The sequence below is a fragment of the Homarus americanus genome, unplaced genomic scaffold (assembly GCF_018991925.1).
Source record: "Homarus americanus isolate GMGI-L3 unplaced genomic scaffold, GMGI_Hamer_2.0 scaffold16712, whole genome shotgun sequence".
Lineage (NCBI taxonomy): Eukaryota > Metazoa > Arthropoda > Malacostraca > Decapoda > Nephropidae > Homarus > Homarus americanus.
In genome coordinates this window covers 7,251,606-7,276,119 of record NW_024757794.1, presented here as the reverse complement: position 1 = coordinate 7,276,119, position 24,514 = coordinate 7,251,606, and the positions used below count along the sequence as shown (strand labels likewise).

General features: G+C 36.2%; 1 protein-coding gene across 3 annotated transcripts; it reads right to left on the bottom strand.

The window, feature by feature from the left end:
• Window positions 1-3,390: 3,390 nt before the first annotated feature.
• LOC121857802 (rhomboid-related protein 2-like) lies at window positions 3,391-23,287 on the bottom strand. 3 transcript variants are annotated; one of them, XM_042354027.1, is made up of 8 exons: window positions 23,174-23,287; window positions 17,729-17,808; window positions 15,246-15,413; window positions 14,907-15,077; window positions 9,852-9,994; window positions 7,988-8,132; window positions 7,550-7,729; window positions 3,391-7,029 (listed from the first exon to the last, which is right to left on the bottom strand). In XM_042354027.1, the coding sequence occupies exons 2-8, from the start codon at window positions 17,789-17,791 to the stop codon at window positions 6,790-6,792; spliced, it is 1,110 nt and encodes a 369-aa protein (XP_042209961.1). In that variant the 5' UTR covers window positions 17,792-17,808; window positions 23,174-23,287; the 3' UTR covers window positions 3,391-6,789. The 3 variants fall into 3 exon arrangements, with proteins under 3 accessions (XP_042209961.1, XP_042209962.1, XP_042209963.1); XM_042354028.1 differs by lacking the exon at window positions 23,174-23,287 and adding an exon at window positions 23,028-23,166; XM_042354029.1 differs by lacking the exon at window positions 23,174-23,287 and adding an exon at window positions 22,892-23,023.
• Window positions 23,288-24,514: the final 1,227 nt, after the last annotated feature.

The following is a 24,514-nucleotide window of genomic DNA, read 5'->3' as shown; positions in this document are numbered from 1 at the left end:
GTGCCACAACAGCACCTACCATTCCCTAACTCAACCACTACTGAGCCTCCTCCCCGTCTCTACTCTGACACTATCATGCTTCGTGTTCCCACCAGTTCCCCCCCACAACCCCGTCGCTACTCTGACGCTGTCAAGCCTTGTGCCGCCACCAGTGCCCCCCACAACCCCTCTTCCCTGAGTTGTACATGACAACAGATTTGTGCCGCCACCAGTGCCCCCCACAACCCCTCTCCAGTGACATGACACAGATCATGTCCCTCTTCCAAGAATTTACCAGTCATGTTGAGAAACTCTTGGTTACACTCTGTACCGCCATCTCGGACCTACACCGCCAACTCCTGCCCTTTGCTGCCACCCAGTCACTCCCCTCTTTAGGTTTGACACAAGCTGGTAGTCCCCCTGTGAGCCCCCCCTGCTCACAGGTTGTGTGTACTGCTGCCCCCGAGCCAAGCCCTGCCTCATCTTCACCCCCAGAATGACACTGACACCCTATCACTCACTGCGCGATGTTGAATGTGTTTCTCATGGTAGCGTGTGTTGGGGGGCCGCCCCAGAATGACACTAGCACCCTACCACTCACTGCGCGATGTTGAATGTGTTTCTCATGGTAGCGTGTGTTGGGGGACCGCCAGCACTGCCTTGCTTCGGCTCCCACTGACCTGAACACCGTTTCATCGGTAAATATAATGGTTCTCCAGTATTCTTCTCTATGTGGAAGGTGTTCCAATGCAAAGCCGAATCGACACTCCTTGTGAGTAGATGTTAGCTACCCTTTGTGAGCTGGAATATGGCAGTCGATCCCGGCTTCATGATGTCGGCGTCTCGTCGTCATGTGATGGCAGTTGAGGCCCAGATTTCTTGTATGCTCCACTGATGTTCGCATTGCATATGCCGTTGCCGCTGCTACGATCATGGCGTCCATCCTCGCCGACGTTACTCATGGTCTCCCGCTTTGAGGTTTCGTCTCAACTGAGCCCTCTTCCTCCCACTGGCGGATCCACCTCCTAATCGTCTTGGTGCTCCTCCCCACTTCGAGAGCAATGTTCGGCACAGTTGCCCCGGCTCTCCACATCCCGATGATTTGGCCTCGCTCAGCAATCACTGCCGACGAATTTGCTCGTCCTGCAGGCATATCTGAAATGGCAGAGTAGTATTATGTTGTGGTAACTGATGCAGGCTTTTATATACTAGTGTAAATTAATGGTATTAGTAACACCTAGGTTAAGTATTATTACTCTGACATAACGTTTTGGTAAATCTTTTAGGATCAACTGCCCAAGAAACCCTTCCTATTTCATGTATTCATAGTGAACTGCAAGTGGATCATTCCCCTCCCCCACCCACCCCCAAACCTCCACCACCACCCCTGCGACTGTAGAGTGAACATTCGCCGATAATCATCATCATCATCAAGATTTAGTTTAACCAGACCACTGACACCCATTTGAGTCTCTCCTAGGGCTGGCCAGAGGGATTAGTTAACATATATTTGTGTTTCTATAATTTAGTGTCATATTGTTTGGAGGAGATTACAGTATTTCAAAAAGGCCAAAACTGAACTTAGGGAAAATTTTGGGGTCTCTGCTAAAATATCTTACATTGTAGGGTTAGTGAAACACATTGTTCGATACCGATTATAAATAGGGCATTCAATGAGAATATGTTGGACTGTTATTTGTGTTCGGCAGTTGGAGCATATAGGTGGGGCTCCATTAGGGGAAGACATGAGTTGGCCATGCGTCAATCGCGTATGCCCAATTCTTAGACGATTCAGAATAGTTTCGTGATGTCGAGAGGATTGTTTTGATGGTGACCAAGGATAAACTGATGATTTGATCATTTTTAGCTTATGACTTGTTGGTTCATTTTCCCAGGACTTTTGCCAACCGAAAAATGCTTATGTGTATAGAAGATTTTCAACTCAATATCACATATTCTTTCACCTCTACAAATATCTGCTGTCACTCATGGGACACCCTGCAATAGTATAAGGACGACATGGGCTATGCTGACAAATTAATGTGACTTACCTTTTGGTGACGACGATGGTAGGAATGAGACCTCGGCATGTTTCAGTGTTCGATATCACCTCCTTCCCCTGGTGTGGGTGGCGCCAACCTTAGTAACAACTTGTGTATTCTCCGTGACTACCATTACTGGTAGTCACAGAGAATTAATTACTACTGTGCCCATCATTCGCACCGGCGCAGCCATGAACGGCAGAGATATGGTCGTTGTAGTGCTTTTATTTACCCATAACACATGCTTAATAATATTAAGTATCTTCTTGAAATTCTTATTGTTATCAGTGATTGCAGAATTCACGATGTTATGCTCCACCTACACACAGCCTGTTACTAGACTAACCCCCACCTCCTACATCCCCTCCCCCCCCACCCACACACACTACAGTGGGCGACATCTGTTGGCCGACCATAGCATTTCCCCCAGTTGTTTCAAAACTTCAGACTCAAGGCTATTCGAAACCTCACTGTGGCTGGGTAGTGGACACGACTTTTGTGCACGATAGTAGTATCACCACGATCACAAAAGTCAGTCAGTTATCTAGATTTAATATATGCAAATAGGTGTCATTAGATGAACATGCAGATGAAGGTTTGTTACTGTGTGCTGTATTACAACTACACTTGGACCTGGATTTTTCCTAAGTACTCCTGTACTGTGCTTATCTCGTACTGTAAATCAATTGATGACTGTAATTGGGTAATCAGACCCACGAAGTTTGGTGATTGTACTGTACATTGTTGAAAAAAGGTCGGTCTCAGTGACTTGGTTACGGGAAGAAAATCAACTCTCCGTTGGTGTTCTATTTACATGGTGTTTGCTATTGTGATGATGTATTATTGTAGACCTATGGGTGGATGTGAAATTGTGATCGAAAGTAGGTCACAATAACCTAGTTAACATGGAGTTGACTACTGTAATTATTAGGTGATCATACCTATATGTTCAGTGACTAACATATGGCAGTATGTACAGTTGTCCACAGTATACTGTAGTGTTTCACCCCTTGGTAACCTTTCTGAACATGTGGCAACGTCGGAATCACTTTATAAATGAATCGTTAAAGTTGAGAAGAACAGCAATTGCCAACTGCTGTTCTCACCTTTTCTGATTCATTCATCAAGTGATTCCGACATTGCCACATGTTCATAAAGCCTAATGAGGGGTGAAATGCTATACATGTGGACAACTGTACAACTACTACTGGACATACAACATGCCAGTCTATACCAACAAATGAATAATATGGTGTGTACCCTCGGCACTGGGCAAGCTAAAAAGAAAACTCCAGTGCATGGAAACAAGGTTTGTCACACATTTGGCTTCGTGTCTCAAAAGGTACACCACAAGGAAACACAATCCAAGTCATTATTTTCCTTTTTTATACAAAATATGAAGTATAAATCATATAGCATAAAAAAATCTAAACAGATCTAGCTTATAAGGTACACGATGGCTAAGAAAGCTGTGTTTCAGAACTACAGTAGCAGATACACCAAATAGTAGCTTTCTTACTATCACTTCAATAAAAATAAATAATCTAGCTACCTGTTGAATATCATTCACATTACATATAAGTAAACACAGCAGCAATTGTCTTAGGAAGTTGTAATATTTTGTAAGAAATATTTTTTTGTGCACACGAGTCTTTTCCTACTGTAATGCAGAATGGCTAGTCAGGTGATGATCCCAATTCATAGTATTCTTTAGCTAAAGGAGTATCCCACCACCCTGGTAGGATGCCAGTCTACCCAAGGGTTGTTCCACCACCAGCAAACATACACAAGTGTACAGGCTGTACTAATTGCTGAGTGCACAAGGGCCAGTGTACAGAATGAAAATCAAATTTTTTCCCTAGTCAGGAACTAAACCTATTTGTCATTCACCTGCAAGATAAACACACTATACCACTGAAAATCAATTATACCACTTAATGTTATGTGCCTTGCAATAAGGACAACCAAAATAAAGTATAAATATTTATACACTATCTCTTAAATCTTTTTATGGTATTACAATCAAAGTTAAGAACTCCAAACACCTTGGGATTAAGTAGTACGGTATACAGATTTCACTATGTACAATGTATCTTTACCGATACACTTTTCTTGCATTGCACATTTAAGTTGTGCCCAAATTACTATAGACTGTACCACTCCTCCAATTAGGATTCGCTGTGCAGGTACAGTATTGTACTAATCTTTTGCCGCCCCAAGACACGAGGTAAGATTACTGTCCTTTATGTGAAAGAAAACCTCGGTTATATTTGTTTTTCATAACACTGAAAGATGGTGAGGCTAGGCATCTGTCAATCAATCAGTAGTCTATTTTGTGTGTAGTTCAGAGCAGTGGTTCCCAAACTGGGGGCGTGAGGTGGGTACAGGGTAGGAATGAAGCCAACCCTGATCCGTTTTCTATCATTTCATCTCTCTCTCCTTATGCGTCTTGTACGTCATGATACCATACTGACTCTCACACTACTCATATCTTTCACAAGGAGTTATCTGATCCTCAACAACACTAAAATATAATTTTAAAAAAAAAATCATTTTTACATACTAAAATATAAGGGGGGGGAGGGGCGTGACAAAAAGCAAAAGGAGGCGTCACGTTAAAAAGATTGGGAACCACTGGTTTAGAGAGAAGGTATGCATGGAACCTTAATTCACAATATGTCCAGCCCTCTCTCTGTGAGGAAACCCAAGAAAAGTGAGATAAAAATGCTGTGAATGAGGCAAAATCATTCTTCTTGATAACCAAATTTGCTTTTTTCTTGTTTTAATGTATTTATGGTGACTATAATAATTTAATTATACAGTATACCAATAATTAGTAATGTTCTGTATTGATATATGGGTTATTATGTCCTTTTTTAATTACAGTACAGTACTGTAGTTTGATTGCATAGTGACAGAAAAGCAGCCCCAGCAATGATTCTCCATTTATAACACTACGTGTCTGGGAAAAATAGCTTTCACTTCACAATTTTTTGCTCTACACATGATTTTTATTGAACTCACCACTTTCTTACAGCAAGAAATATGTGTATGTATAATTAAAAACAAATATATATATAGCACAATAATAATAATAATAATAATAATAATAATAATAAAGGAAAACCGAGGTTACAGTGACCAGACTCGCAAACTCACACTCTATATCTGAGACCAGGCATATTCTTGAACATTAGGGACTTCCAAATTTAGAATTTTAGAGCTTTGACCATATTACCCTTTTTTATTGACACAGTAAAAAGACTTTTCTTGAACATAAAAATAATATCTACAAATTCTAGTTTTACTCTTTCTATTCTATCTACTGCACTCTTAAGAATTTCACGTACTGAATAGTTCACTTTTAAATTAAGCTTAAAATAATACATGTACTAAAAACTACTTTGGCTGTATTAAAAATTCCCATCATAACATACAGGATCATTATACCTATATGTATACTGCATTTATATACAAAGTAAAAAAGCTGCAATAATAAGGCATATAAAATAATTCTTCATTCATATCAACTATGGTACTGTCCCACCACAACTGCTAATAGTAACCAAAACACACACATTCACAAACATGTGCACTTACATATACTGTACAGTACATATAATAATGCTTTGTTGATTAAAAAGGTTCAGTGCATAAGATACCATAGTAAATGGTAAAAAAATATTTAGCATGTATCAAATATTTTAAAAACTGTACAAAGGTCAGCTACAAATACTGCCCCCCCTTGTTTTATAAGTGCATATAAAAATAAAACTAAGCTACAAGGGTTCCAATTTTATATATATATATATATATATATATATATATATATATATATATATATATATATATATATATATATATATATATATATATATATATATATATATATATATATATATATATATATATAATCCTCTTAAGCAGCAAGGAGAATCTCTATATTTAGGCACATGATATCTGGCAACAACCTTTCCTGAGAGTCACCCTCTTATTCTTACACAGCCTATCACTAATACCATCTTGCACAATTCGTTTCTTAAACACCAACACACAATACCATACAGCTCTGAAATACTGTACTTCCTGTCCATGCTTCACTATACAAGGAAGGTGACTCATATTGAGAGATGGTGCAAGGTGATATGAAGCTATGATTCTGTGATTATTAACTATTATGTATATCAAATTCTAGAGAAAAATAATCTAAGTGTCAGGCAGTTACTAATGTGTAAAAATGACAAACTTGTGTTCAGTAGACTGAAAAGAAAATCTTACATCCAGTATATATTCAAACAACAACATTTTCACTGATACAGTACTAGCTGTACTTTAAAGTTTAATATTAACTGCACTGTTGGTAATGTATATTTGTAACAAGATGATCCTTTGGGTAAACACTAGACATTGAAATATTCATCAGATATTTGTCAATAATCTTATTTGTTACCAATTCAATATAAAATAACATCATAAAACAAGATATATAGAGATTATTGAAATGAGATTCAAATCCAGTAAAATTAATTAAAAAGTTGTCATACTCTTGTTACGCTTAATAACAAATAAACAAGAGACTATTCAATGCAAATGTGAAAAAGTGAGAAATTTTTTATAAAAGCCTCAATGTGTGGTGCAAAAAGGGATGATTTTCCCATATAGAGTACAGTATAGGCATTTAGAATAATAAAAATCAATTGTACTTCAAAGCTACCTTTCAAACCTGCTGTTTATCTCCTGTTTAGGAGTACAGTATTACATATAGCCATTAAAGACCAATGTCTGTTGCAGTTTCCACAGTCAGTTTCTCAGGCATGGGTGAATACAGACCTACCAAATCTGGGAAAACAATCTGAATGACAATAGCTGCAGTAATAAGGCACAGGAAAACTGTAAGGCCGATCCATTTCAGAATGATCTCCCAGCGGTGCTCACGAAGATTCCGAAGTGTCACCATTCCCACCAACAGTCCGGCAACAAATCCAGCGAGGTGAGCCACATAACTCACCTGCAATATTAAAAAACATAAGCTGCCTCATAAAGAATCAATACTGTATATCAAAATAATTAACAACATAATATTAACAGCTGCCTAGATAAAGGTATGATCTGCTAATTCAGAAGTAAAAGTTCTAAAGTATTTTCAAACATCATCTTAAAAGTTGTTTTTACTAAGGTCTATTTGTGGTTATGTGCTTACAGTAGTAATGTACAGCACTGTACTTAAATTTTTGAGTCTGGTGGATCAGCTGTTTCTGTGCATAAAATATGTTTATATAAACAGCTTAACTTTTACATCACAAGCATTAAATTATCAATCTACATCTTCATTAAAGTTTTTCTTTTAATTATCACACCCTTATAATGTTAATCTTAAGTGTTAAAAATTTTCAATAAAGTACAGTATTGAACAATGCTAAGTATACAGGTAGTGTATATTCTTTATGTTAGAATACCCATAGAGAGCTTTAATAAAAAAATTCAGCCTCTTACAAAAGGATAAAATTACTCTTGAATAATAAACTCACCCTTGTAGTTGATTTGGTCAGGGTCATGTACGCAAATACCCCAACATCAGTAGTCGTGAGGGTTACCAGTGCCAACAGTCGAACCCAATTAAAGGGCATTTCTCCCCAGTTGATGATGATGTTTGCCAAGTGAGCTGCAATCAGTGCATAGCAACCACCAGATGCACCCACCAGGTATGACTGAGGACATGATTAAGAAGTCTTACACAAAAAATAAATACTGTGCAGGTACTGTACTAGGCTGAACTTTCCAAGCCAGCACATTTATTTGGTTCCTTCCTACTTCACTCTTTTATACTCGACCCATTTATCTAATGTTTTGAAAATTTTTATTCACGATCTATGTTTCCTCTTCTCATTTCTATCAAAAACTGGTTGGAAACTAAAGAAAAAATAGTATTACAGTACAGTATTTGAACAGATGAATACTGTACTTACTTTAGGATCAAACATGGAGGCAGCAAGAGAGCCAGCAAGTACACCTGCTACGTAGAGAATCAGGAGCCGCCACCAGCGATGAACCATCTCCAGTGGAACCCCCACAAACAGTGTTACTATCACATTAGATAGCAGATGCACATACCTTATAAGACAAAGTAAAAATATAGAGAATACTATTACATAATGACGAAAGAAACTTTACCTAAAAGCCATATTCTAGATGATTTTCACTCACAGAAGACATGAGTCGTGTACAGGTATATTAATGGACCTTTTCCCATCACTTTTAGGTTGTAGGGACACAAATAATTGTTTTTTCAACGTAGAGACTCGGTGTAATTGTTTGCCTATGGATGGCATGCATATTAGCAAATGACAGCGAGGTTTAAAATACTTGCAGCATCATGAAGAAAAAAAACAATTATGCAGACTAAAATGATGCACAACACTTTGATCCATTATAGAGACTACTATTATTGAATTTTTCACCTAACCTTAAATGGTGAGGAGCCTAAGCCTGTGTAAAGTTTACTAGCAGATTAAAGATTTGTAATTAAAAAGTACGTTAAGTCTATGAACTGTAAATACAGTATTTTTATGATAATGTGTCGAGTTGATAATACTTTTACACAATGTGATAGAAGACATCAGGGCACACAGTACAATTTCTGTAATCTGCTAGATAAAATTGACCCTTTATTTCTTTTTAATTTCCCTATTTTAGTTTTTATCATTTTAACAATTTCACTCCTAACATAAAATCCTGGATGCCCATGGTGTCATTAGTGTTACCATATATCTTAGTTGTTTTTAAGAATGTTCAGTTATAATGTTCCATTATACAGGGGTCCCCAGGTTACGAACGGGTTCCATTCCTGAGGACGTTTTTAAGTCAGATTTGTACGTAAAGCAGAACACAGGCTATGTGTATACGATACTAACAGAACAATGTTTAAAATCCCACTATATCATAGCCTAAGTCCTTATATACATCTAATATCACTTAAATTAAGAAAAAATACAATGACAAAATACAATAAATGACAGTAAAAAATAATTCATCAAGTAAGTAAAATACTATAAATTTAAAGTTTAACCCCTGGCGGGCGTTCGTAAGTCTGGGATCCCCTGTACTGTACTATGAAACTTAAATTTTTTCTTTATAATAATAAAAGCAATAGAATATTAAAGTTCCACCCTAATTTTCTTTATAGGATACAGTACTTTCAATTGTGAACTTTTTCATAAATCCAAATTCCACATACTGCACCGTACTGTATGGATATAAATACGCTTAAAGGTAATTTTCTCATGCAATTTTGTTAAACTGGTGATTAAGGACATACCTAATTAATTTATTTGCTCTGTTTAAAGTGCACCATTAAATGTGGCTCATTTACATAAAAAGGTTAGGGATTACTGATGCAAGACTACTTCCCTCTATTTTATTTGCCCTACAATGCCTGATCTTGATAAGGACATCTGTCTATGACTGAAACCTTATCTTTAAAAAAAAAAAAAAATTTCCTTCAAGTAATGAAATGTTTATTTCACTGAATTACACTTGGCATTATTTAGGCATCTTTAGATTAATCTTAACTGAAGTATTTCTTTCCTTATTTTGTTGTATCTGCATTTCAGGCCTCATGCAACTGTTTGAAGCAATGTGCAAAAAAACTGACAAGTGATTATAGAAATACAAGCAGACCTTTCAAAATTTTCTACAAAACAAATTTCTCCACATGTTAAGTTTATAAAAAAAAATGTTTACATACAAAAATAATATAAACAAGAATAGTACTGTAACACAACAATAATAAGTACAGTACTATATATAAAAAAAATTGCAAAGCATACATACCCAGCATGAAGGAACATATAAGAGATGAACCTCCAAACTTCCATGCGGCGATATGGGTCATAAATGAGTGGAGAGGACCAAGGAACGGGGGAATAAGGGCCTACATCACCCATGGTCACTGCATAGTACACAAATACGCCAACCTACAACAATGGGAGAAATTTTATATGTGTCTAATTATATGCCCATCCACCTATTGAAAACAGATGGACATTTCCCACATAAAAGCATGGAGGTACAAATACATTATTTGCCAAACACATCTGCTAGCAACAATACACAATATCTGCAAAACACCTCAGCTTGCAGTCATGCCTACAAATACTAAAAAATCATATAGTGATGCTCAAAATGTTACTTGAAGACACTACAGGTAGACTTGCCTACATAATAAGCAAAGCAGTTACCACATATCACATACTCACATCAATAAAATAAATGTGTAAAAACATTAAGGGGTCATTAAATAAATATAAACAAGGGGGAGAACTGATTGCTTGGGAAGTACAGTACAGTATCACTGAAATAAATGGCTATAAGGAACAACAGAAAATGAAAAACAAAACAAAGAGAAAAATTGTAATCAATGAAAATTCTTCTTCAATGAATAAGTGTTATGTCTACAAGGTGTTTCATTTAAATGGAACCACAAGGAGTATATAAAAAAGTTATTCATGCAGTAGAATACATGTATTTATATTTACAGTATTTCTGACAATATTATTAATGCATTTTTGTAATATTCCACTCAATTTTGCTGAACTCTGTTCAAAATATCTTCTGTAATTTGAAAATGAGTTTGTTCTCAAATCACATTAGATATTTTCAACAGAGTTCACCATAATTGTTTGTAATATTGTCAAACAAATACTAAAGTATAAATAAAAGAACCAATAACAATTCTAGTCATTATTACTCCCTATTGTTCAATGGAACATCCAGTACAATAAGTGCTTCAATCACCAACTTTATTATTTATAAACAACTATATCAGAAACACAAAAAATAATAAGAAATATCAATGGTTTACAGACACTCAGATACAAAACCTAAATAGATTGACAGAAATAATTCTTGATGTAAATGAAATGCATAAATAAATTGGCTAGTACAAAAAAAAATTATTGATACAATATGATTGTACAAACAATATACTGTAATACATAAAGCACAAATCAATGAAAAGCAATGAAGAAGAGCCTAATAAATTTTAGTACAATCTTTGTCAAGTCTAAGAAAAAAAAATGTATCCCACTTGATGGTTGAAAAGAGGCAAAGTCCAGTCTGATCAGAGCAAAAAGCTACAAAGCAGCTACTCACCTAGCTGAACCAGGATTAATGAATCAAGCTCCAGCCTAAACTTGGTAGTTGCTTCAAAGCCAGCAAGCAATAAGATACAGTACTGTACACAGGAAGGGACCCTGAAGCAAGTTCACTCTATGTCAAACTCCACTGCAACAAACATGAGTCTCACATATCAAACCCTACACTTTCCTGTCAACAAAGAAACCCCAAAAGAGAAATAGGAGAATTCCAAATCACTTGTCTCTTCTCCTAACCCATGAATGGAATTTCATACTTCATTTCTTTATTAATGTTCTATGGGTCACTCAACATGTGATCTGTGAGGTTCCAAACTAGCTAGGAACAGCTGGAAGTGGTCAAGTGCCACATGAACTAACTAATATGCACCCAAGCTAGGAAGCAATCATCTCAAAAAACAAGAAAACTAACCTTAAGTTCTCCCCAGTGACACAATCAGATGGATGAGTCATCGCTCAGACAATGACATAATTAGAGTGGAAGAAGAAGATGACAATTAATACTGGGCAGAACAATGAGTCTCCTCACCTACAACTGAGAGAGACTTAATAACCTAAATTTATCTCAAGGCTGAATTTGAGGCAGGATTTCCATAGGGGATCCCCGACTTACAAACGTCCGATTTACAAACGCCCACCGATACGAACGGGGTTAAACTTGAAATTTACATTATTTTATTTACACGACTTATTTTTCTTTCACTTACTGTACTTTGTCATTATATTTCTTCTTTTGTCTTAAATTAAGTGATTTTAAATACATAGAAGGACTTAGGCTATGATATAGTGGGATTTTAAACACTGTTCTCTCAGTATGGTATGTTCATCGCATGTGTTCCGACTTACATACAAATCTGACTTAAGAACTTCCTCAGGAACGGAACCCGTTTGTAACCCAGGGACCCCGAGTACACCTGAATACTTCACATTAAATCACTGTTAATTTAAAGCATTAATGACTAAATCTGCTTCACATTTAAATCAAGGTTAACTAAGCTTATCTGAAAGCTCTAGCTGAATATATCTTTCATACAGTCTATCTCTCCCTCCAATCTTTCCAACAAACTATTGTTAATCTTATGCTAAATATATCCACTCCGAAAGAGCATACATTCATTACTGCATCAAACAGCCAAGATGGGCTGTACAATCCGATCTGTTAAACTTAATCAAGCATCATTCCTTTTACTTCTTCACCTCATATAATCATAACTTCACTTTCCACCTTTCAATTCTTACGACTTCAACGTACTACGGTACTACCACAGTTAAAGATTTTATTCCAATCACACTGATATACCCAGGTTTATAAGACATACATTTAGATCTTATTATCAAAACTCTGATTTTGAAGCTTTCTACCTTCCATTGGCAGTCTCATTAAGCAGAGACCTATACCCCAAATACAGTATACAGTATCTTAATCTATCTACCATTTCCAATTCCTCTCCACTCTACCCAATATTACATCAACTGCCAACACTAACGTTGCTATTACTCACTTTTACTTTTAACCTTCTCATGCACCTTCCATAAAAGTTAATTAGCACTAAGTGTCTCATTATCAGCCAGTCATATCAGCAACAGCATCCACAAATAACACCCACAACAGCTTCCATTATAAACCACTCACTCTACAACAATCAAAATCATATTTGCACCTCATTTATGGCCTGCCATTTATATACAGCACATTAAATAAAGAGAAAATATAAAAAAGAGATGGTTGGATTTGATGGAGGAATTCATGCTATAACTTAATAAATATTCAACATGTAAAATCCAAGTATGAGATAACCAGGAATGTAAGAAAACTGTCATTCCTCAACTGACACCATTCACATGCCTACTACACGGTAAACTAATCAGATATAGTATACAGTAAAAATATTCATTCTTTTCACTTTTTGGGAAAGCTATGAATTTCATAATATCAAGATAGGCTACATGAAAGTACAGTATTCTATCTATCATGCTTCATAAAAAAGAAGTTAATGTAAAATTAACACATTTTGTGCAGTGTTTAGGAGCCCAAATACATTTTTCCTATACACTTTACAATCACTCATCACTATGAGTATCTGCCTAAGATAATTATTTTATTGGAGAAAAAATGGAAAATTTTTAAAGCCAGCTTGGTCCTGGTCCCGAGGTTCTTGGATCTTACATACTGAACCTGGATATACAGTACACATGAAGGTTCAAATTGATAAGACATTTAAGAATCCTCCACTCATCACTTATATTTGCATACTATGTCTTTTAACACAATAAATGGTTACTCTACTGCATTACCTTACATTATTAGTATCTGGTGGTGAATAAAACAAAATGAAGAATTCTTGAATAAATGTCTCCACAGTTAACATTCTATAATCTGTGTGTGTATGTGTGCATCTGTGAGGGTGATGAAATTGTTTGGTCCAGTATTCTACATGCACTGGTCTACTTTGAAGATACAGTGAGATGTCAGGTTAAGTGAGTAAGATAATCATACAACTTGAAAAAACAAACAAATAAAAGTCTACACCTGACAGGGAAGCTCGTCTGAACTCAGTAAAATTATATTCTTCATCTTCAACAACAAAAACACATATTCAACAAATCAATGAAACAAGAAAACACCAATAAATCCCTATACGTTCAGTATTGTTGAAACACTTTTATCATTCTTTTCCATATGTCCTTCCACCACACAAGTAGAGATCTCCATCACTTAAAAAAAATGACCAAATCTTTACACAAAATTTCTTATATACGGTACACATCAACATAGCTTCTTTTACACGAGTTAACTGAGCTCTCCTCCCAAAAAATTCCTATAACTAGACTAGGGTTAAGGTGACAGAGAAGGCACCCAGGACCATAGCAAAGTCCAGAATCAATATGTTTCTTAAATGACAAACCCTAAATGTAACCAAATAAGAAAAGGAAAAGAGGAAACTGTACAATGTTTAATTTTCACACAGTACTGTATTTCTCTAAGGAACCTACACTTCCACAACTTCCTGGCTAGCCCAAGGACTATACCCTGAATCCGATAAAAAATCACAGATCCACAGTATCGATATGAATGATCCCAGAGCACAGACCTGTACTGTAGTTGTTTACTTCACTCTTCACTAATGTGCTGTCCTTCATATTTCCCCTCAAGTTAAACATTTTTTCTTTATGTTTCTACACAATTAATATTAAATCCTACAGTACGTTTCCTTCAATATTCTCCTACACACCTAATGAACGCAGCATTTACTCCCAAATTCAAACCCTAAATACAGCATACCGGTACAGCAATACGATTACTCGACCTAATTCAGGAAGCATTCTGAACCACTTCCCAGATTTTGATAGTGTGATCTTTCTGAACTCATGTCCCAGATTTAATATTAAATTATTTTATTTTTTTCAACCTATGTCCTTGGAGAGGAAAGAAGGGTGTATATGAACAATACAATATGTCTCAGTTACCTGAAGGATGATAACAAAAGTAACTTAGGTTATCAAGGTGGCTACATCCAACTCTTCCTCTGCTCCTGTGACATCAGGTATAATGTTTCTAAATATGATAAGTTTTTAAATTATTTTTTGGGAATATTCAAAGAAGCATACACCATAAACGTCTCATTTCAGTAAACAAAAACTCAGGAATTAAAGGAAGAGAGGGATGGATACGATAATACAGTAATATACTGTACTTCCTAAACATATACTGTAAGAACAATGTAATCCTCACCTCAGATGCACAAAGTAAAGGGATCAGAAGAGGTGGGGGGCAACAGGAGTACTCTGCTATGTAGAGACGATCCCCATGAGACACTTGAGAACGTGGAGCAATTGAGAAAGCTGTAGCTACAAGAGTTTTCTGTACAATAGACCGGGTTCCTGCATCAACTGGGACATTGACCTGAAAAACGTAATACCTGTACAGTACTGTATAACAAAATACAATTCCATAGTCTAAAACTTCAATTCATTTTAATATACCTGTACTCTGAAAAAATATGAGACAATAAAACAAGTACTACAGCTTACAAAATTTTAATAATGTTGGAAAGTGATATGAAATACTTACCAATCCATAAAACTCCTGCAAGTTGATAAATCCATCATTGTTGTAGTCCACATGATAAAGCATACTATCCACCATGTCATTTGAGAGAGGAACTTCACTTACAGGTGTGTTTAGTAGGTACTTCTTCAGCTCGGACCGAAGAATGTAACCATCCCCATCACTGTCGATCTATATCACAGACAATTTTATACAAAATGAAAATAACAGGCTAAAATTCTGTGTCATTAAAAATTACCTACTAATTTCACTTTAGCATATTTTTTTTACCCTTTTCTCACTGTTGCAAATTTTTCTTATTGGGCGGCCAAAACCAAAAACAAAGTAGATGGTCATTAAGTTTCCCTAAATTGCGGTCACAGACATACTCTGCTATGGTGCTCATCTTCCCCAGCACAGTCCTAAGATTTCCATTTAGCTTACTAGTGTCGCTTTATACAACATAGAATTATAACCATCCCTTAAAACCACTCAATACTAAACTCCAGCTGTCCATCCTCCTCCTATCCACTACTTCCCTCACTCTTCTAACTCATTCATGATCTTTCCCTCTCTCTCCTGCCATCCACTTTTGAACTAAATACATGTAATATACTTAGAAATTTACTTAATGAAAATTAGTTTGTCAAATTCACTTCAACTTTAATTAAACAAAATAAACATTTAATACATACCAGCTACAGTAATTGCAAAAATTTTTTAATACATTATAATATTGCAATCTAAAATATTACTGTACTGTACTAGCATGTATGTATATCAACAAATACAGTAAAGTGGTGGACAATTTGTCAGTATAATTTTTCTTCACTAAATTTGCCTTGAAATGGCCAAAGTAAATTGTGATCCTGAGTTTCTTATAACCCCTGGTTTATGGTGTCCTAGATGGCCCCCAAACCAACAATTCTACTGAATACCATGGGCCTTTGACCACTGGACCTACTTATTGACTAAACACAATTCATTAGGGCCCCTACACACAAACCGCTTTCGAGTAACTTTGTGGCTATGATTTTTTGGAAATAAATGACTTACCCGTATTTATACGAAGACTACACACGGGCCATTATTTTGTGGCAACCACAAAAACAAAACAAAAAAACACACAACCAGATCAATTTTCTCTGCCACACAACAGAGGCTGGCCACCAGTAGCTAGTGATAGAACTATGTACAGGTATTTTAAGTGAGAACGCACACACAAACTACTACAGGTATTTTGTGGCCAGCTAAAAATACATCGGTGCAGAATGAAAAGGGGCAGAACACTTCACTGGTGCTGTCTTCCCATGTTACAATAAATATGTCTAGTAAAGAACTACTGTATTTGACTGTGAAAAGTATTAACTTTTCACAGTTGACAAACGTCCAGCTCTCTACAATTCAAAATTAAAGAAGGACTGTATAGTGACAGAATTATATAAAAAATTTTGGATTGAAGTACAATCCCTATATGTGAATTCTGAGCCAACCACAGTCTAATTTCTTACCTAAATTAGAACTTTTTAGCACATTTGAATTGCTTAATTTCCTGGCAGCCCCAACATCCACAGTCAGTGAAACAACTGTGACTATATACTAAAGCCATGAGTACCATTGAGAAGAAGTGTTTATAATTAAAGAAATCAGAACTACTACAGTATTGTGTGGATTTCTTACTTTAATATGCTTTCTATCAATAGCACCAGTGCAATTAGGAAATCAAGTGTAGCTGCATAAAAATCCCTTGCAACCTTGATCCAGCCGTCTTGATTTTTCTCAGGCATATATGTGGGTGGCACTTAAATGCTTCCAGAGTGTATCACAAGTCTTGAATAATATTTGTTGAACCAATGATTCTCCAAGAAGGTACTCAAAGTGTAGAGACACATGCCTGCTCCTAAATATCTGTATTAAAAAAAAAAAATGCTACCTCTTCAAAGTCCATGTTGACAGACTTGACAGAAGCCCACATGTGGCCATCCCAAAAAGTGGCTTGTATGAGGGCTAGGAAAATATCATCCACCACTTTTTTAAGGCACAACAAAGTTGCTTGAAAGTGGATCATGTGTGGATGCCCTTAGATTCTTCCATAATATTGTATGTATACTCTATGAATAGCAGTCACCTCTTATTTCGATGGCTTTTTGCTTTACAAATTTTGTTTGTGAGATTGAAAAACATTTAGAGAGCTGATTCAAAGTTATTTCAATGCACCCAATTACAGTACTGTGTAGTACTGTACTAGAATTTTGTTATCAAATATCTGTAATTAAAAATAATTCACTTAAAAAATAAATCCTATAAAGAATTCAATTAATTCTAAATACAATGTATATGTAATCACATGATAAAGTCTTCGTACTGTACAGTATTCCATTAAAAAAAAGACTTGAAGTTATGCTCAACTAGTGTTGGAGGCCCTAGTTGTGATACAGTACTACAGTACAGTACATTACTGTACAAGTGTACATGTACTGTACTGTACTGTACTAGGAAATACATACCCTCTGGAAGATTTCATGCCAATTAATTGGCTCATATTTGTCGTTTCTGCTTCGTCGAGACATGATGATATTTGAGGTTCCTGAAAGTACCAGTAGTTTATAAATTTTATTTATGGCAACCAAAGGCTTAACGGTATTATCTATCATTTTAAAAGACTAACACTTTGGGGTGCCTCATCTTCATGAAATCCTACTTGTGTGCCTACAGTATGTTGACTGCTGTCATCATATAATTTCAGTACTGGTAATATTCAGATGCTTCATTTCAAAATAGTTTTTATATTGCAAAACCAAATTGAATGACATTCTGTGCTTCATCAGGCATAGCTTCAGCAATCCTATTAATAGATGTTCAGTAGTGTGAAAGAATTACTTGTATGTAGTGTGTATGGGGTCCTACTTCGTTATTTATTGTTGTATTACTATTTAAATTACTGGTACTGTACAGTACAGTAAAAGTAATGTAAGAGAACACACATAAAGACCCATACACAGATGTGTGTGAAGTGTAGCATAATGCGTATACACCTGTACGTATATGGTACTGTATGTGTACTGTACAGCTCCTCCCCGACTTACGACGGGGTTAGGGACCAACATCCACGTCGTAAGTCGGAATGCTTATATAACACATAGAAAATCGAAAATGGGGGTCTCTTTTTCTTCTCAGCACCACAAAACTCTAACTTTTAAGCTTGCCAGCCATTTTAAAGAGAATTACAGATGAAAATTTTGTCTGTGTACTAACTTTGGGACTCGAAAATACGTAAATTGACCAAATTTGGGTACGACTGAGGCAGGTCGTAAGTGCGTGTGGTCGTAAGTCGGGGAGGAGCTGTATATAGAAATGCATTTTTCTATTTACATTAAGAAACACTTAGAATAAGAACAAAATAAAAACATTAAAACCCAGAAAATGCTACAGTATTACACACATAAAATACCATAAACAGATGTCTACAGTGGTGCATAATAAATATACAGAATGTATGAACCTGTACAGGTATACTGTATGCTGTACATGTATGGTACATAGCATGGCTAATTTCTTTCATACATATACTGTACTGTATTCATTAACACATATAACAACAAAAAATACAATAAAAACACAAGAAACACCATCGCACATCTTAAATCAGGGTGGACAGTATTTCAGTGATTCATGGCAAATGGAATGATTCACCAAGCATAATGCAATCAAGTCTGTAGTGCCTCATAATACAGTATAGTAAATAAAGCCACTCCTCGACTTACTACTCGACCTACGACCACCCAGACACATGACCGCCTCAGTCGTACCAAAAAAATTTCAAATTACGTATTTTCGAGTCCCAACGTTAATGATTGCACTGTGTCCTGACAAAATTTTCGTTTGTAATTCACTTTAAAATGGCTGGCAAGCTTAAAAGTGAGTTTTGTGGTGCTGAGAAGAAAAAGAGACACCCATTTTAGATTTTCTATGTATTATTTAAGCATTTTCGACTTACGTACAACCAATTCGACTTACGAACTGGATTTGGGTCCCTAACCCCGTCGTAAGTCGAGAAGCAGCTGTATATGTACAGTACTGTATATAGATGTCTATTTTCTTTTTCCTATTTACATTTATAAACACATGATTAATATTCCATAGTGACTTTTCATGAAACTTTATTTTGGTTCTTATACTGATTTTGTGTTATTTTCACTTAAGAAATTACAAGTTAGCAAGTATTTTTTGTTTACTTCTAACTCAGCCAATCAGCTGAAGTGTTGATGTTGCGTGAATTTGAATTAGTGGAAAGACAGCTTCTGTCTGTGAAAGGCTGGACAATAAGATAGAACGCTACTGTACTGCCAATATTTTGCTCAGTACATATTCCAAGCTCATCATAAAGATTCATAACACCATAGTGCTGCACACTTCCTCCTTCAAGTGATATAACTTTATCCTCCTCCACCTGATAATTAAATTAAGTTTTGGTTAGATACAGTTAGGTTAACACACCAGGGGGTCCAGGTGGCTCTGCCCCCCTTGGATAGGAGGTGAAGTCAGGTCCTTCTGGTTTCTCTGGTTAAGTTACCGTAAGTTAGGGTAGAGGTTTGGAAAGGTTAACCAGGGAACTCTATATTGATTTATATATAGAGAGATAGAGCAAAAGAATAATACAGCATTTCCATCAAAATTTATATCTTTATTTATTTTTTTAATTTCACTTACATAATAAAAATTTTGGCTTACAAGTTGAGGGAAATTGCGGGATAAAAACAGACGAAAAAAAATGACAATACCAAAGAAAATCTACTATTACAGAAAATCTTACAGTGTAATATTTAGGAACAGGTACCTGGGTTAAGGAGCCGAGTTAGGAAACTTTTCGATAGAAGAAAAGTTCTTTGGTTCAACAAGTCCATGCCAGAAGGACCTGACCTAACATTCTTATCAAGAGGGGCTCCTATATACAAATCAATATAGAGTTCCATGGTGGGCCTTTACCAGATCATAAGCTAAATTAGATATGTACAGTACAGGTATTCTCCAGAAGTATTCATTTCTGCCAGAAAAATGGTTATATTCATGGGAAACAGTGAAAAAGAATACTGTATAAAAAATTTAATTAATTTCTGTGAATGGTCACTTAAGAGTATTTACCAAACACATCAATAATTTACGGTTAATATTCATTAATGGCTGAGGCAAGATTTTTGTATTTGGTTATTCTAGGCTATTCTGGGTTTGGTTAGGTTTCAACAGTGATTTTGAAGTTTAGATTTTTATGAGAATAAGTTTATGCTCATAACAAAACGGAGCCACAGCCATTAAACGAATATTTGCCCTATTTACAAAAAGCAGGATAAAATCAGAGAAAAACGGAAACCTAACCTAAATCATCACACAATAAACCTTAGTAGAGGAAATGTGAAATGTGAGAATAATGAACATGTGTAGGCACCATCTATACTGTACTCCTGTAAAAATAAAAGTGGAAATAGTAATTTCGTAAATATTACCAATTTTTCTTCGTTATTTTTTCTAATTTCTGAAGTTGCTCATTCGGCTAACATGGAGAACTTCACAGCCGCTTCTCCCCCCCCCCCCCGTCTCAGTAACTGTAAGTTCACCCACAGCAGGTGTTAATTTATGCTAGATTAGGTTAGGTTAGGTTAAATTAACTTGAACTTTTAAATACACACAAACATTTGCCATAACTACGACAGTGTCCACTATAAAATACTGTGAAATTGCGGCACTTTTCCCTTTTCTATGAAAAATCAGCAGCTTTGACGTCGTAAATAATTACCGCTCATTCTAACAAATGTTGTTGTAAAATGCTGCATTGCCAAACACGCTTAATACAAAAATAAATAAATAGAGAAACAGAAAAGTATCACTGTACAATCAAAGACAGATGTCGTGTTGCGGTTTTGTCCGGAGATTAAATATAACTCGTGAAGCATTACGAGAGCCCCCTACCACAGGGCAGAGCACACCATAAGCTTAGCCGGTCCAACTAATTACCCAAATGTACCCAAATGTAGCCGGAATGAAGTCAAATAATGGTCCCAGATGAATAAATCGGACTGCTAATCACTTCTCAACTAGTATTTGGTGTCAGAAAGTCACAAAAAATTGGAAAACTTACTTTCATCTGAGTTAATTGATCGCGTGCATGTACCGACGGAGCGAGGAATTACCCAAATGTAGCCGCAATGAAGTCAAATGATGGTCGTACAAGCGTAATTCGGGCTGTGAATCACTTCTCGATTATTATTTGGTGTCATAAAGTAAAAAAAAATTGGTAAACTTAATTTAATCTGAGTTGTGTTGTGTTGTGTTAGGTTAGGTTCGGTTAGATTAGATTAGGTTAGGTTAGGTTAGGTACATGCACTTGATCTATTAACTCAGATTAAATTAAGTTTACCTATTTTTGTGACTTCGTGACACCAAATACTAGTTGAGGTTAGGTTAGGTTAGGTTAGGTACATGCACTCGATCTATTAACTCAGATTAAATTAAGTTTACCAATTTTTGGTGACTTTGTGACACCAAATACTAGTCGAGAAGTGATTGGCAGTCCGATTTATTCATCTAGGACCATTATTTGACTTCATTGCGACTACATTTGGGTACATTTGGGTAATTCCTCGCTCCGTCGGTACATGCACTTGATCTATTAACTCAGATTAAATTAAGTTTACCAATTTTTGTGACTTCGTGACACCAAATACAAGTCGAGGTTAGGTTAGGTTAGGTTAGGTACATGCACTCGATCTATTAACTCAGATTAAATTAAGTTTACCAATTTTTGGTGACTTTCTGACACCAAATGCTAGTCGAGAAGTGATTAGCAGTCCAATTTATTCATCTAGGACCATTATTTGACTTCATTCCGGCTATATTTGGCTACATTTGGGTACATTTGGGTAATTAGTCGGACCCTAAGCTTAGCCCTTCGGCATATGTTTTCACCAAATTTCACGACATGACTTTTGTCTTTCATTGTACACCTACTGTATATGTGAGTGCATTGGTTGATTCATGTCCCCCCATAATTAAAGGCTGTTCTACAAAGTATGGCTGGAAGAATGGCCCAAACAAGTACATATTGGTGAAGCAATTAAAGTGATATAGGAGAAAACATTTTTGTAATAGGTTGTGACAAGGAAGAACACCAGAAAGCCAAGCATTAGACCAAAAGAAAGTTTCACATGACTTTTTAGTGGTTGTGGGACTGTTATTTTCATTAAATCACATATGTGTTTTCCTTGTTCCTCCATCAAATGCTGTCCATAAGATTAGTATGAGTATGATCCCACGCTGAAGCTCAATGTGCAGGTGTAATATTACAAATCCCCCAAAATTATATTAAATACATGTTACACACATCCAACACAGACGAAAATAATATATGAACCAAGCTAAAACATGTAGACATTATCTGAAATAATATTCATGATCTACTTAACTACCCAAGATTCAACAGTTAACAATCACAGTACATAGCCAGTCAATGAATAAAACACTATAGTAACTTCACTTGCCACAGATGACCCTACACAAGCACTATTAACAAAAGAAGTGTTATTGTGTTACCTGTACCGTAACTTAACACAAGTCATAAATTAGTAACCTATAATTTTAACTTACAACGCACAAGTAACAACTGATTTCAAACTTACAGCAAATGGGGATTAGTTTGGGTATCCGTAAAGACCAAACAGCCTTCTCCCGTTATCCAAACAACCACAATAAAACTGCAGGAATGTCATACAAGGAAATGAGTCACTAGCTAAGTTATTCGACCTCCTTACATACCTGCACAGGTTTTCTCCACGGACTACCAACCAAAGTCAATATAGTATTTCACTGATGGGACAACTACACCGACCATCCAAATATGCACTATTTAACCTATAGCAATGAGTAGATTTTCAAGGACAGAGAGAAAATGAATTACTTACGGCGCAATATTGAGTGAAACGTGCGCCCCTCCCCTCCTCCAGGTACGTGCCAGGTGTCGCCATAATGGTCAGGTGAAACTAACTGGTTACTGGTTTCCCTGAAATACGAAAATTAGCTAAAAGAAGTACTGTACATTGCAAATCTTTAACGGGCACTAATTTTCTTGTTTTGGGGAATGACCTACTCCTGTGAATAATTTGAAGTTTTATACTATTTTTTTCATATATCATGTGAAATTTAAAGAAGTTACCAATATTCTTTTTATGAAAACTGTAGTTCATATGTTTTGAAATTGCTTTTATGTTTCCATTTTCACAACCATTATACAAAATCTTAGAAATTAAACTTCAAATTACTTACACAAGAAACGTATCCTTAGAATATAATTACTCTTGATAAGAGAGAGGAGTTTGAAACACGACTGAAGGTACATCAACCCGATATAGTAGTTGTAAAACTGTTTGTTGTACAAGATCAGGAAAAATCGACCCAGAGGAATGTGAGTTCTGTATTGACGGATGGATATGACTTATTTACGAATCTTTCTCAAGAAACTTGCAAGAGGGGTGTGGTTATTTATGCTAGACAAGACCTTAGTGCCAGCCGGGCGAGGGTACAGGGAGAGGATGTTTTTGAAGAATCCAATTAGTGTAAAATTAAATTAAAGGGAGGAGACTTACTTATTGTCGGGTGTATCTACAGATCCCCAAATTGTAGCTTACTAAACCAAAGGAACTTATGAGCCTTAATAGAAAACGCAGCGATGCTCAAACCAAGCCACGTCTTTATCATGGAGGACTTTAAACTATGGCGACATCGACAGGAGAAACAAGTTCACGCCAAATGACTTAAATAACCTCGCTACTCTTTTTGTAGAAACTCTAAGAGATAATTTTCTGTTCCAACATGTTAAAGACCCGACACATTACAGAGGGGAGCAAACACCCAAGCCACTGGACCTCATCATAACAAACGAGGAGGGTATGGTGGCCAAACTGGAACATCAAGCCCCAGTTGGCACCAGCCACCAGGTAATGATGTCATTCAGATTTAACTGTTACTTAGTTCACGACAAAACCATGCCAAGGTTAAAATATTACAAGGGAAATTGCGAGGGATGAGGGAGGAGATGAGAGGTATTGTAGGGAATGGGATGTTTGTGTTCACTCAGAATGGGTTGGAGAAAGGAAACTCACAATGTGCTCTCTGTATACATGTTGTATTAGATGTACAATGCAGCTTGGTGCTGGGAAGGCAGCATGGTTACAAGCGTGATGTAGAGAGAGCTGGTTGGTGAGGGTGCTCAGAGGAGGACCAGCTTGTGGGCCGCCATGCTCGCC

What these genes read in the sequence shown, in the direction of transcription:
- LOC121857802 (XM_042354027.1), bottom strand. Translation starts at nt 17,791, where the DNA reads ATGTCTCGACGAAGCAGAAACGACAAATATGAGCCAATTAATTGGCAT. An exon ending in GGCATGAAATCTTCCAGAGG is followed by an intron (nt 15,414 to 17,728) that starts GTATGTATTTCC and finishes TCTGTGATATAG; the next exon opens with ATCGACAGTGATGGGGATGG. An exon ending in TGACCAAATCAACTACAAGG is followed by an intron (nt 7,030 to 7,549) that starts GTGAGTTTATTA and finishes TTAATATTGCAG; the next exon opens with GTGAGTTATGTGGCTCACCT.